This window comes from Leptonychotes weddellii, unplaced genomic scaffold (genome assembly GCF_054177405.1).
Source record: "Leptonychotes weddellii isolate Sample4059 unplaced genomic scaffold, ASM5417740v2 HiC_scaffold_52, whole genome shotgun sequence".
NCBI lineage: Eukaryota > Metazoa > Chordata > Mammalia > Carnivora > Phocidae > Leptonychotes > Leptonychotes weddellii.
Genome location: NW_028019595.1, coordinates 5594 through 19894, shown reverse-complemented (window position 1 = coordinate 19894; position 14301 = coordinate 5594). Strand labels below are relative to the sequence as shown.

At 36.1% G+C, this 14301-nt stretch overlaps 1 protein-coding gene across 2 annotated transcripts; it reads left to right on the top strand.

Annotated features, from left to right (window-relative positions):
* Positions 1–319: 319 nt before the first annotated feature.
* On the top strand, positions 320–7419 carry LOC145719557 (lysine-specific demethylase 4C-like). 2 transcript variants are annotated; one of them, XM_081811040.1, is made up of 4 exons: positions 320–784; positions 2414–2627; positions 4459–4535; positions 5939–7419. In XM_081811040.1, the coding sequence occupies exons 1-4, from the start codon at positions 569–571 to the stop codon at positions 6041–6043; spliced, it is 612 nt and encodes a 203-aa protein (XP_081667166.1). In that variant the 5' UTR covers positions 320–568; the 3' UTR covers positions 6044–7419. The 2 variants fall into 2 exon arrangements, with proteins under 2 accessions (XP_081667166.1, XP_081667167.1); XM_081811041.1 differs by lacking the exon at positions 5939–7419 and having other exon boundaries at positions 325–784; positions 4459–5544.
* Positions 7420–14301: the final 6882 nt, after the last annotated feature.

The window sequence follows — 14301 nt, the reverse complement described above, 5'->3', positions numbered from 1 at the left end:
TCTGCCTCTTTCATGTTAACAGTTATACATGTTTAAGAGATTTGACCCTCTGGGAGTATTATTTTGAGCAAATAAGATTTGAATAGGAATTGTTTTTCATATTCATGTAATGGCAGTGTATTGCTTGGCACGTGATAGGTGCTCTGTAAATGTTATTTGTCATGAATTCTTGAACTCAAAAGTTAATTAAATGAAGTTCATTTAATACATTTTTATTAAGCCATATACAATGTTAGGTGAGGAAACTAAAAATAGTGGTAAGGCAGTTACTGGACCAGTGAATTCCTATGCTAGCTGGAAGGTAATTTCACAGAAGTAGTGAAATTGAAGGAGGGAGCAGTTTAGTTATTATTGGCAGGGATGGGGAGGGTATCAAAAGGGGGCTCATTGTCTGGCCATCAGATCTGACCTATCCCTTGAAGATGAGGAGGATGAAAAGGACATTCTTTTTGTTCTGTTTCTCAGAATGTATTTGAAGAATAAAATAGGTTTCCTGTCTGACATTAATATCAATGATACTTTGGAATGTTTGCTTCTTTTATAACAGGATTGTTTTTCCCTGGGTCCCATGCTCACTGTGTTTTCATGCCTTGTTTTGCAAGAATTGCCTGAGGTTCCGTCAATTGAGGAGGAAGTGGAAGAAACAGAGTCTTGGGCGAAGCCTTTGGTCCACCTTTGGCAGACGAAGTCCCCAAACTTTGTGGCTGAACAGGAGTATAATGCAGCCATGGCCAAAATGGAGCCACACTGTGCCATCTGTGCTCTCCTAATGCCCTACTACAAGGTAATAAGGGTGGAGGGGTCACTGTCAAGGTTTCATTTCACTGCTTCACTTTCTGTATGACTGTAAAAACACAGATGAATCATTGTAAGGTAAGTATGCGCACGGAAAGGGAGACATCAATACTTACATGGCCATTGTAAAAGAGCAAACAGAATTTCTGAGTGCTACTTGAAAGACATTTCTCTGGTAGTGCTTTATCATTTTAAAATAAATGGTTTATTTGTCATTGTTCATTTCAGTCAAGGGGCAGTTCCAGTCTTTTTAATCAAGAAACACAGAACTGAAAGCTTAACAATATGTTGTATAAGTTTTGCAAAGAAAGAACTTAAACTTAGTCTCTGTTTTGTGTTTGAAAATATCACTCTCAATAATATGTCAGCTCTGGTCCCACATTTAAAATGTCTCTGTCTTCCCACATGGAACATGCATAAAATACAGCAGGACTCAATACAAGCTGGATTGTTCAGTTCACCCTCATCAACTAGCTGTGCATAGTACTGTTTTCAGTGTTATTCCATATGTCATACTGATGGCATTTTGGCTCACTGAGGGCCACATTCTCTAACACTAACCCAGACAAAGTGATCTTCAGGAATCTAGTAAGGGTGGAATTTCGTGACCTATTTTAAGATACAATATATAATAAAGTGTATTGATGTGAGCACTGTGTTCTGAGTTATATTATCAATAATGGAATCAGAAGTATTTTAAGATTGCTTCTCTTTTAGAGTTCATATAAACACTTTTTTGTTCAGACATTTCAGGGCATGAAATTGTGTGATTTGCCACTTTTTCAGATCTTTGAAAATATAGAAAGTAAACTTAACTCACTTGTCTTCGATGTGGCCCTTGTGAGTGACAAACTATTTTCCATTTAGTCATTGAATGTCTGTTTTCTTGGAAAAAGTTAACTTTTTATTGACTCTTATTTCTATATCATAATCTGCCTTTGTATTTCCCCAATAATTAAAAAAATTCTCACTAAAATTATATAGGGAAACTTATTAATATAAGATCTCTGGAGATAAGATAGTTCATTAATTAGAATTTCAGTTAAGTGCTAAATGTTTTTCATATATTTTGGTGAGAGATGACAGTTTTGTTTTGCACACTGTATTTTCTTATTTAGTGACATTTGCCAGGTCATTCTGTCTTGATGTTTTAAAAACTTTGTGGTGAGGCACAACCTTCAAAAATTCTCTAAAAACTGTTGCACAGATTAAAACTGAGGTCTTTGAAAACATTCCTTCAAGTGTAACCAGGTAAAATTCTTCAGTATATGAAACCAGGTCTGCTAACCTAGTGAAAATAAAGAAAGAAATAAAAATTCCTCAGAAAAATTGATGCTTTCCCTGAACTGTTTATGTAAGAATATAGTTTTAGTAGGTTATCACTTTTTCGTACAAGCAGATGCACAGAATGTCCTCCTGTTTCTACAGCTTAGCTTCTGGATGGGAGCCTGAAGAGGAACATTGATAAAAAGCTAATAGTTGTATCAAGGAAAACAACAGGAAGAACAGAAGCTGGAAGTTAGTGCGTGGAACAGCTATTAGTGGATTTGAGTGACCAGAACAAATGATGAACTTTTTTGCATGTTTTTCACTCATGTGGGAATATTATGTTTTTCAGCCAGATAGCAGCAATGAAGAAAATGATTCTAGATGGGAGACAAAATTAGACGAAGTGGTTACTCCAGGAGGAAAGACTAAGCCCCTCATTCCAGAGATGTGTTTTATTTATAGTGAAGAAAATATAGAATATTCTCCGCCTAATGCCTTTCTGGAAGAGGATGGAACAAGTCTTCTGATTTCCTGTGCAAAGTGCTGCGTACGGGTTCATGCAAGTAAATGAATCTCTCATTCATCAATCACTGGCTTTTCAGTGCTTCACATAATCTTTGTTTCTCACCGTTTTGTCCCCTACCAAATCTATTGCATTGAACTATTGGCATTCTTAATGGTTAGATCATTCTTTCTCACATTTCTTCTGATAAAAGTATGAGTAAGTATAATAATCCCTTTTTCTACAGTTTTGTGCAGTATCAGTGGAGAACAGTTTTGTTCTGTTTGTTGTCCAGATGTGGGGTCATTGTGGGGCTCCTTTCACATATTTGAATTTTACTTAAGAGATAGTTTGTAAAAACTTAATTTTAACCTCTGATGTTGATTCATGATTATTTTTCTTTGTACTTTTTAAAGAGACATGAATATTTCTTTGGTGATTTGGGGAATTATTGTTAAATTTAATTATAGAGTTTAATTTTTATTCTTTGTGAGGGTAAGGAGATCTCTGTTGCCTTCCAGGGGAGAACAGTCATTACAGTTGTTTTCCCCGCAGGACTGAGATGGTTAGGTTCCATACCTGTCACAATTTGGTATTTTCACATCATGGGATAAATGGCAAATACATTTTTTTTTTTATTTGCCTGCCATGTAAGTCCTCTAAAATGTGAAAAGGGATCTAATTTTTATTGCAAGTCTATTTTAAGGCATTTTAATATTCCAGATCTTACCAAATCATATGTCATGTTAACATACTTATGTATGGTCTCTGTCAGTGTAGCATGAATAGTTATAATATAGGCATTACCTTCTGTATTTACCCCAGAGAAACACTAGACTTACGTTAGGGTTGAAATAGCCTCGCTGTCTATCATTTATTGATTGATTAGATACTGTCAGCTTCCCAAGAGATTTGAACATAATGTGTTTGAAATATAGCAACCTTCTTGTTGTACTTATATCAATCTGTAACACACACGCACATATATATATATACACATTCACCCTACATTATTTAAAGTATATAACAGCCAATGCATCATTTCACAAAAAAAACTAGGATTTAATTTTGATTCACGAATGTACAAGCTATACAATTTAGCCATAGTATTTCATAAACATATGCTTGAACTAAACATTTTATAGTCTTAGTTAACTATGATAGGCTTTTCTTTGGTAATTACATCTCTGTTATTTTCTCTTTCATTTAAATGTAATAGAAATTTGATATTAAAAATTACTTCTTTAAATCTTTCAAAGCCCTTTGAAAGGCAGTCAGAGTAACACATGTTTGTTGGTACTGTATAATTGCTGCTTATATTTGCATCATCAGCTATTTCCTTACACAGTTATTTTGAGTCAGGCATGTATTGAATAGACAAATAGAACTGAAGATACCCCTTCATTACTAACCATGAATTGTGCATCCTCTGTCCCTATCATTGAAATTAAAGCTAATTAAACAATTTCTGAAATGTAATTTTAAATTATATTAATTTACAAAATATGTCAAAGTTTATTTATTGTATTATTTTAAAGCTTCCCCAAATTTTCCTTCATGAATTGCAACTAACTTTGAAATATGTTTTGTATGAGTAAAGAACTAGACCCAACAAATTAGAAATTTAATTATTGCCCATTCAAGAATTATCTGATAACTATTGTGAGCATTAGTAATGATTAAGACCCATACTCTCATGTTTCCTGGGGCTGATATCCTTTTAGCCATAAGGCATGAGAGCCAAAAGTATCTTTGAGACAGCCTTGCTTATGTTTTGTTCTAAGCAGTGACAACTGGTGGGCAGTTGTTCTGATTTTAGTTATTCAGTGCTAAGATGTATAATACCAAAATGCAAAAGACCTAATTCATGAATCCATACTATTATTTTATAGGTTGCTATGGTATCCCTTCTCACGAGATATGTGATGGATGGCTATGTGCCCGCTGCAAAAGAAATGCATGGACAGCAGTAAGTGGCCTATTTTAATATCTTTTAACCCCTCTTCTCACTTTCTCCACTGTGAACACATTTAAATCTAGCAATAAGGTAAGGTTGTACACATGCTTTTGTGTGCACTTCTACACTTACTATATTTCTAGTCTTCTCTTTTCAAATCATCCTGTCTGGTGGCTCTATTCATCACAGAAATATTAAATAAATTTCTAGGTGTTACTGTTCTACTCAGGAGCCTACAGAGAATGCCAATTTATTAGAACAAGTCTAAAATATTCCTTCTTTTTCCTGCCCAGGTCTATTTTATAGTTCTTGAAAATAAATATTCTAAGTAACACTCAAGATGAGGATCCTCCCTGACCCCTGACGAAACCATGCTCATACATAACTTTTCCACTGGTATGAGTCTTTCCCCACTTATTCATTCATACATTCACACTTCAACAAACTTTGGAGTCTGCTCTTTGCCAGGTGAGACAGACTGCTCTGTCTCAGTCTGTGAACTTGAGACAGAATCTTTCAACAACAAATGATACCCCACTTAAGGTACAAAGATTCCTCCTCATCTAAATTGTTTTTCCTGATGAACCCTGTTGAAACTTCAGCTTACATCCAAGCATTAAGTTCTATTCCACTAACCCATCATGTCACCTATTTTTCCATTTAATTATGTGCTACCTTGTTACTTCTTAAAAATTCTCTTTCAAGAAGCATCAGAACATTTTTGAAAATTAGGACCTGTTAGATCTTAACATTGTATCCCTCACTCTTAATCTCAGAGCAGATGATTTCAATTGTAATAGTAGCATTTGCTTTATTTCTCAATGATCTCTAATGAGTTAAATTTCTTTGCAACCAGATTAAAATCCTGAAGGACGATATAAGGAAAATGCCTTGCATGATAAAAATTTATGGCATGATATGTATGTTTAGCTCTCAGTGTTGAAAGAGACATATGGTGACTATAAATTAAAGATGTCTGAGAATGTCTTTCTGAATGATTTTATTGCTGGCATTCACTTTAGGTAGTGAGGGAAAAATGAGGGAAAGTATGGACATTCTTTATAGCCCAAATAATCTGATCTGTTTTGTGTTAGAGGTAATATCTCCAATTTAAGAAGTCTTTCATTAGTGGGCCCAGAAAACATTTTTGTATTTCCTTTGATGTGATCATTATATTAACAAAAATTATGTAAATACAGAGTATCTTAAAATCAGCCAGGAAGTCGTGCTGTAATAAGTATATTCAGTTCTTGTTTGCCATGTAGGTCTTATATTTATTATATGAGCCAAATTAAAGCTTTGTAGAATCAGTCTGGCCTGTGATCCTCTCATTCACCCTGAAGTATAGGTTTAGAGATTAGAGATATTCTAATCCAGTTCACCAAGGTTTGAAGAATTCTCTGTTCCATCCACAGTTACTGCTTGACTCCTTTGCTCACACACTGAACAGTCCTGTTTCCCAAGGTACCATTGTCCTTTGCATGGCAGAGCTAGGGCCAGGCCTACGTTACCCACCCTGATTCTGAGGCTGTTTGTGATAGTTTATGCTGTTTTCCTTTAGCATGTCTTAAGAAGGAAGTACTAGATTAATGACTCTTTAGAACTAATTTAAAGCTCCTATTAATCTTAATCCCTCACACCCTTAGAAAATACAATGTCTTTTGTGTTTTATTATTGATACCATGCAATAAAAATGGAAACTCTCGAATACAATTTTACAATGATTTTTTTAGACCCACCTAATATCTTATTTCTAAGTGGAAATGATCTGAATTCACAGTGCACCAGTTGTTTTTTCAATTTATCCATTTGTGTGAACTTTGTCTATGAAGCTTGATTCCTATTTTTTTCTCCTGAGAAATCAGTGAATTGCAGTTTAAGCATTGCAGAGGAGTAAGTGATAATATCAGTATTTTGGCTTTAAATCCCTTATTTAGTGTGGTTGTGAGTGTTACAATATTAATTTTTAGTAGACAAGTATGATTCTTTGGATTTTGTGGCTGGAATGATTGCATTTTAAAAGTATCCTTAGACTTGACATCTTTAGGAATCAATCTCACATTGTCAGTTTTAGGTTCCAGAAAAGCCTTGGGACTGCTTTTAATGGAGGTTCCACAGGAGGTAATGGAAATCTAACAGTGCAAGGGAGGTCAGATGACATTTGATTGCTGGTTTGTATGTCACTAACTCTAATTCCTAATTATTTCCTGGGATTTTCTTTTTAAATGTACTTTGTAAATGTAAGATTTATTATTCATCATGAATGCAAAACATTCCAATAACATATTTTGCTTGGGATATATATTTATACAACAGATGTGATTGTTCTAGCTAATTCTGTTTCCTTTTATGATGAGTACTTGGCACACCTGGAGAGTAAGAAGAGGGTAGCCTGAAATACCTTATATTTATCTTTATAAGGTATATGTGAGACTTGAATGTGGTTGTTCTGTTTTTTAAAGATTCATTTTAAAGAGTTCTCATTGTTGGATGAATGGGTAAAGAAAATGAGGGGTATATATAGAGATACACACTGAAATTTCATATTCAGCTATAAAAAGGAAATCCTGCCATTTGCAACAACATAAATGGCCTTGAGAGCACTATGCTGAGTGAAATAAGTCAGACAGAGAAAGGCAAATACTGTATACTCTCTTTAAATGTGGAATCTTAAAAGAACACGCTGAACTCATAGGAACAGAAAGTTAATTGGTGACCTTGGGTGGGGGGGCATGGGAGAAATAGATAAAGGTGGTTAAGGGTACAGACTTCCAGTTTTAAAATGAATACATTTTGGGAATCTAATATACAGCATAGTAACAACTGTAGTTAGAAATACTCTATTGTATAGTACTGTACTTGAAAGTTGCTAAGATTGGGGTGCCTGGGTGGCTCAGTCGGTTAAGCGGCTGCCTTCGGCTCAGGTCATGATCCCAGGGTCCTGGGATGGAGCCCTGCGTTGGGCTCCTTCCTCGGCGGGGAACCTGCTTCTCTGCCTGCCGCTCCCCCGCTTGTGCTCGCTCTCTCTCTATCTCTGTCAAATAAATAAATAAAAATCTTAAAAAAAAGAAAAGTTGCTAAGTTCTTTAAAGTTTTCACCAGAAAAAATAAATAAGTAAAAGAAACTATGTGAGGTGATGGATGTGTTACCTAATCTTATTTCGGTAATCATTTCTAAATATATATACATAAATCAAATCATCATGTTATACATTTTATGTTATACATTTTAAACTTACAGTGTTATATGTCAGTTATATTTCAGTAAGGTGGGTGGGGAGGAGACTATAATAGTAACTGTATCATGGAGGTAAGCATCAATAATTTATTTTTGTTTATTTTTAAATATTTTAACCTATTTATTTGACAGAGAGAGACACAGCGAGAGAAGGAACACAGGCAGGGGGAGTGAGAGAGGGAGAAGTAGGCTTCCCTCGGAGAGGGAGCCCGATGTGGGGCTCGATCCCAGGACCCTGGGACCATGACCTGAGCCGAAGGCAGACGCTTAACGACTGAGCCACCCAGGCACCCCAGGCATCAATAATTTAAATTTTGGAAGCAAAGGCATTGCAGGGATTATTTCATCTAACGTTAGAAGGTAGTTGGTTTTCTTACTGTCAACCTGGGCGAGGTAACTGAGGATATATGCAAGGCTGGAATCAATGCTCAGTGGTCAGCTGTCTTTTTATTTACCATTTCTAACGAGGGACGTCACTCTGGCCCCAACTGTTGTGATAGTTTTTAAGTAACCGGAGGCCAGAACTTTGTCTCATTGACCTCTGTAGCACCCCTAATGCCTGGTGCAGTGTTGGATCATTTCTGAACGGATGAAACATAAAGTAAGAAGGTTGTGATCGCAGAGATATGGGCCAGACCTTTATTTGTGGCCTTCAGTGCTCTCACTGTTTCCAGAGTCTCGCTTCAGTGCTCACTGTGTTTCATTTTGCTACTGTCTTTACTTTATCCATTTGCGTCAGTTAAAACAAGGAAGAAGATGCCTTACTGCCAGCTTCACCTGAATGTGTTGGGGAAAGAGATTAGTTACAAATTTTGGATTGTACCCTAATTTAGATTCTAGGATCCTGGCTCTATATCCAAATTCAAATGAAATGAAATAAAGAACCCCCCAAATACCTGTCTATCCTGAGATTCAGGTTGTACATCCCATCATTCTAACTAAATGTTACTGCTTTGTGCCTATTTTCCTATTTCAGTACCGCTCAGGTAAATAGATACAACTACCTGAAAGCTATGTTTCAGCTTATGGCTTATAACCCAACTGTATTGGATTATTTTATTTTCAGCTGTTTGTTTTTGACCTTTTGGGGACTATTTATAAAATTGATTTGAAGCAGTTTTTACTCTGTTACAGTATGACTTGAGAGCACATGCCAAACATTACCAAGTTCTCTTTTTAGGGATATACTGTCAGTACTCTGATTCTAGCATGTGTTTCTTACTATTTTGATTTTTAATGTGAGTCTAATCACTTTTGATCTAAATTGCTGAAGTTTTCTCTAATCTGTGATTTCCACTGTTTAATGGCTGCAAGTTACTACTAATTAAAAATGCTAGTATTCTTACTGTAAAAATGCAGAATTTGTATTGATTTCTTTGAGATTTTTTCCCACCATTTTCTTTTTTATCCCTGCACTTAAAAAAAAATTTCCAGTATGGGTATTTCTGTGAAATACCTGAATACTCCTTTAGGGATACACTTCTGATTATGAAGAAAGATGTTAGTTAGATGTCTTGAATGGGCTGGTAAACTAAATACTTACTACTATTCTAAAAAGTAATCCATGTGTTTAATATTATGTAGAGTAAAAATAGGATTTTCTATATTATCTTTTGAAGAATTTATAATACAGAATTCCAAAGGGTAAATAAATATAAGCAGGTTGAAGAGGTTAAAAAGGAATATGGATAAGATTTTCTCTTCTTAAAATTTAAGGATAATGTAGCTGTCTGGTGATTTTTTTTCTGTCTAGGTAATTTGGATATTTCTTCAGGGACCTTTCAGGGGATAGGGGCTGTGAAGTTTTGTTTTAGTGCCATAAGTGGTGGTGAAAACTGCATGTAAGGATTGGTAACTTATCATGGAAAGTCACATCACACTCAGATTTATGACTTTGACAAATCATAAGTTTCCAGTCTCCTGTCCTTGGCAGCATTAAACCTGTGCTGTAGTTTTCCATTGTCAGTGTGAAAAATTTCAAATAAAGCGTGTATCATTTGTGCTATGTCTTACTAGGGGGCTTTTTTATTACCTTAAATAATTCTTGGGAGGGTAAGGTAAGCACAGTAGCTCACATACATATAATCTAAACAAAAAATCTAAATTAAGGAAAGATTTAAAAGCAATGTAATGAGAAGGTTCTATTAGAGATTATATCTAAGGTCTCTTCTGACCCTAAAATCCCTTGATTCTGTGTTGCTTTGTATTTCCATTTTGCTTTAATTAGCTTTCCTTAAGAATTGGGGCCCTTCTAGAATACTAAATTTATTATGCACTTCTTAACCTAGGTGTTAGGAAGTATAGGAATAGAAGTGGCACTGGTAATTATTGACCAGATCAGTGTAGTCTTTATGAGCTAAAGGAAATTTTTAACAGGCCAGTGACTTCAAGGCCTTACTATAACTTTATCTACTTGCTGTTTGGGAATGCATGACAATATATATTAGCCTCTAAATTCTTTTTTATTTCAGTATATCCTGTTATACTTAATTTAGGAGAATTTGTTTCAGTATTTTTATTTGAAAGTAATACAGTATTAAAAAAAGTAGCTACATATTATATTCTTGGGTGAATATTGCCATTGTATGAAAAAGCAGATTTTGTAATGAAAAACTTAAAAAACACTTTATGGGTTGGAGTTTTCATTCTGTATAATGAAATGCACAAACTAGGTAATTGCACACATTTATTATCTATTGAATAGCATTTATTGTACTATGTAGAATAATGAAATTATATTGCATATGTGTAACATAGCATCTCTGTAATACAACATTTTTTTCCCCAAAATGGTTTCAGGAAATCAAAATGCAAACATGAAATATGTTTTCACATTTATTCACTATGCCTTTTATTTTTCTTCTTATTTTTTTTTTAATGGAGTAACACATAGATATGAGCAAGTTATACCTTGATGATCTTTTGGGATTTGCATTTCTGTTCCTCTTATAAAGAATGGAATATACAATTGAAATGATTAAAAATAAACATTTTGGTGTTTATTTTTTTACTGCTTGACCATACGCAAGTGATATCTATAGATTGGGTAGGGGTTGCCATTCATGCCCTCCACGGCTGAACGTAGCTATTTTATTTGACTTCTGAAAGAAAATGAAGTCTTTTTTCTGCATAAATCATAGTTCACAAAGTTAAATTCTAGAAATTCCTGAGGTAGTGGTCTTTACAAAACTCACTCCAATGGTGTTGCTAAAGCTTGTAGATGGGAGAATCTAAGTCATTTGTTGGAATGCATTTGTCTGAACTCCTGGTCTTTGGAGTATACCTTAGTCTGTCAACTTTTAGGTCTCAGGTAAAAAGGATTGACCTCTTGGAAGTGGTAGCTTGTCAGATCTTTGGGAACAATGAAGTGCCAACCTGTGTAACTTTCTGTTTACTCTGCCTGATGATTGGTGGGTGGACGAAGGTGGTTTATTAGGTAGTCTTTGGTTCCCACTTTGCGTTGAGAGTGGGGTCCTATAGATGGAGGTGCATCTGTTATGAAGCAACCCTAACTTATCTCTGTTGAATCTCAAGGTAGTGCTTTCCCTCTCTCTTTAATAGAAGTTCTCTTAGACTGGAGATTATTAAAGAAAATTTGTAAGTTTAAGGTGTATGTTACCTTTACCACATAACACAACCCTTGTTCTCCCTCTTTAACTCCCCAGATAAAAATAATGGTACTGAATAGATATTGGAAATTGCCAATCATTATGCTCTTTGAAAGTCTTTTATTGTAGAAAAGTAAGGTTTTATTTTTCAACCTTTGACCTACAAATTCAGAATAACTATTGATTTAAATATAAACTAAGCAGCATACAGCTTCCATAAAATGTAAGGACTAAAGAGTTCTTCATCTCTGTCAGAAATCTCCTTTTACAGATGATGAACCAGGGTTTGAGAGAGTAAGTCTTTTACCCCCTGGATTGCCCCACAGTATGGTAAGACAGCCTTGATTCGTGGCAGTGCTCAGGCCTTCAGATTTCCAGGCCCATTTACCTCAGTTTCTTGTTTTTAGAGTGGGAAGAAGGCTAAGCAACTGACCAGTTTTTGAACAAGGTTTTTGAATGATTTTTGTTTGTTTCCATTGAGAGTTAATCCAGCACTAACTTCTAGTGTAATTACACTAGAATGTGTTATCTACTTAATGTAGGTTAATTAGCCTTACTGGGTGGTTGAGTAGAGCAGTTACTTTACCCTTTCATATGTACTCTGGGTTCTGCCCACAGGACCTTTCCCAGAACTGGATAATCTCCTGAATCCAATTTCCCAGCTGACAACAGCATTGACATTTTTCTTTTACGAAGAGCTCTGAAGTGGCTTTGTAGATCAGAGCCATTGATTTTTAGATCAGATTGGCTTATGGCCTTGAGAGGTCATGGTGGCGCAGCTGCTCCCTGTGATGTGTTTTATGCTGTATTTTTTTTTTTTTTAATTCCATGAGATACTGTTAAGACCAGGTGCAGGCTGACTTTGATCCTCATATACAGTGAAACTAGTAGAAACAGAAAGGCTCTATTCTTGTTAAAGGCAGGGCATTCACAAGTGGGTGGTGGCTGTTTGTAGTCAAGTGGTTGCTTATGTAATTACTCCTCTCCATTGAGGTGTCCCTGTAAGCCACTATCTAGGACCACACTCTCCCATTTGAGGGAATACATTTGGCTTCACAATTACCTCTTGCCTCCTGAAGAGGCAGATAATTCTAAACAGCTGCAGACTTAAACCTTGGCTCACAAAGGCCAGGGTAGTAATAATTATTTTACTTTAACCAAACAGAACAGCACATTTGAGAATATCAATTATGCTGACAACATAGCTATGATGTGGAGGCCTTCCTGTTAGGGAACTGCTTACAGGCTAAAAAGTCACAAATCATTTTTTTCTGTACTTTCTTCCTCCTTTCAATAAACATCATTCTCCTCCCTCCCTCCACTTGGTAATGGAGAGAAAGAAAGAGAAGTCTACACAGCTTATTGTAAGTGGAACTATATTCATAAATAGCTTCTTGATTGAGAACAAATGCCTCATTAATCTTAAGTGCTTCAACCAGAGAGCACAAGTAAAGTCAGGAAGAATAATGACTGACATTATAGGAGCATAACATACTGTACTACACACCAGGATGTGCATGCCCGGAGGTCACTGGGCTACGAGGCACATCTCCTTAGCAATGAGGAAAGGCATCCCTAGGAAGAGTGGAGGGGGAACAAAGTGCAGTGCAGGCATTTCTCATGAATAGCAAAAATTAGTCCGGTGGCAGGATGAAGAAATCAAGTACTTTGCTATTTGTTATGGAAGGTCATACTGGGAAGAAAGAATAAACCAGCTGGGTTTTTATTTGAAAGCCAAATGTTGTACAGATTTAACAAAGTAAGATGTATGTTCAACTTGAAGTACTTTGCTCAGGTTCCTGGAAATAGGATTATGCATTAAGTTTCATGTAGATGGCCTCTGACCAGTCTTAAATTACAGAGGTGCTTCTTGCCACTGATCGTGTGCTTGGCTTGCTACCCTGCTATCAGATAGGTGCTCTGCAAATTTAATTTTTATATTGGTGTAAGCAATGCTATTAGGAAGATAAATCCAGGGAAAAATCGAATTTGAAACAGAGTATGTATGACTTTATATTCTTCTGTTACATTCCATTCATACAAATGGATGTATGATGACATTTAAATAGTTACAATGTAGTAAGTATACACCCCCCGCCCCAAGATGTCCATGTTCTAATCCCTGGAACCTATGAGTGTGTTTGTCATGTTGCATAAAAAAACAGAATTATGGTAGTAGATGGAATTAAGGTTGCTAATCAGTTGATCTTACGATATCTGGGTTTACCCAATTCAGACACAGGGGTTCTTAACTGTGGAAAGGGGTGGCAGAAGAGGTCAGAATGAGGTGAAATGAGAAGCTCTTGACCTGCTGTTGTAGGCTTTGCAGATGGAGGAGGGCCATGAGCCAGGGCATGTGGGCCACCCCTTAATGCTAGAGAGGACAAAGAAATACTTTCTCCCTGAGTACCTCCAGAAATGAATGACCCTGCTGACACCTTGATTTTAGCCCAATGAGACCATTTTGGACTTCTGACCTGCTGAACTGTATAAATTTGTATTATTTTAAGTGATTAAGTTTGAGGTAATTTGTCATTGCAATAATAAAGAACAATAAAGAACTAATACAGTACTCAGTAGAAAGCATTGTTGAAAGGGTCATTCATTTGTTTTCACTCTTAACTGGCATTCCACTAGGTATGTTGCATTTCCTGTGTCCTCGCCCAGTCTGAGGCATCTTTCTCAGACTGCTTTCTTCTGTCTTACTAGCTCACACTCTCTAGTTCCTGGAATCCAGCAATCCTTTACCCCACTGTGACTCCCAGTAATGCTCCAGTTTTTCAGTCTCTCCCTCTCCTCTTGCCCTTACTTCTGTTTTTAGCTACTATGTTTCCTTGCACACTTTCAGCTCTCCTTCCACTTGCTAACTTTGTTATTCTCCCTAAGTACAACTCAACCCTGGGAAATCCTATTATCTGCTCTGCGCCTGCAG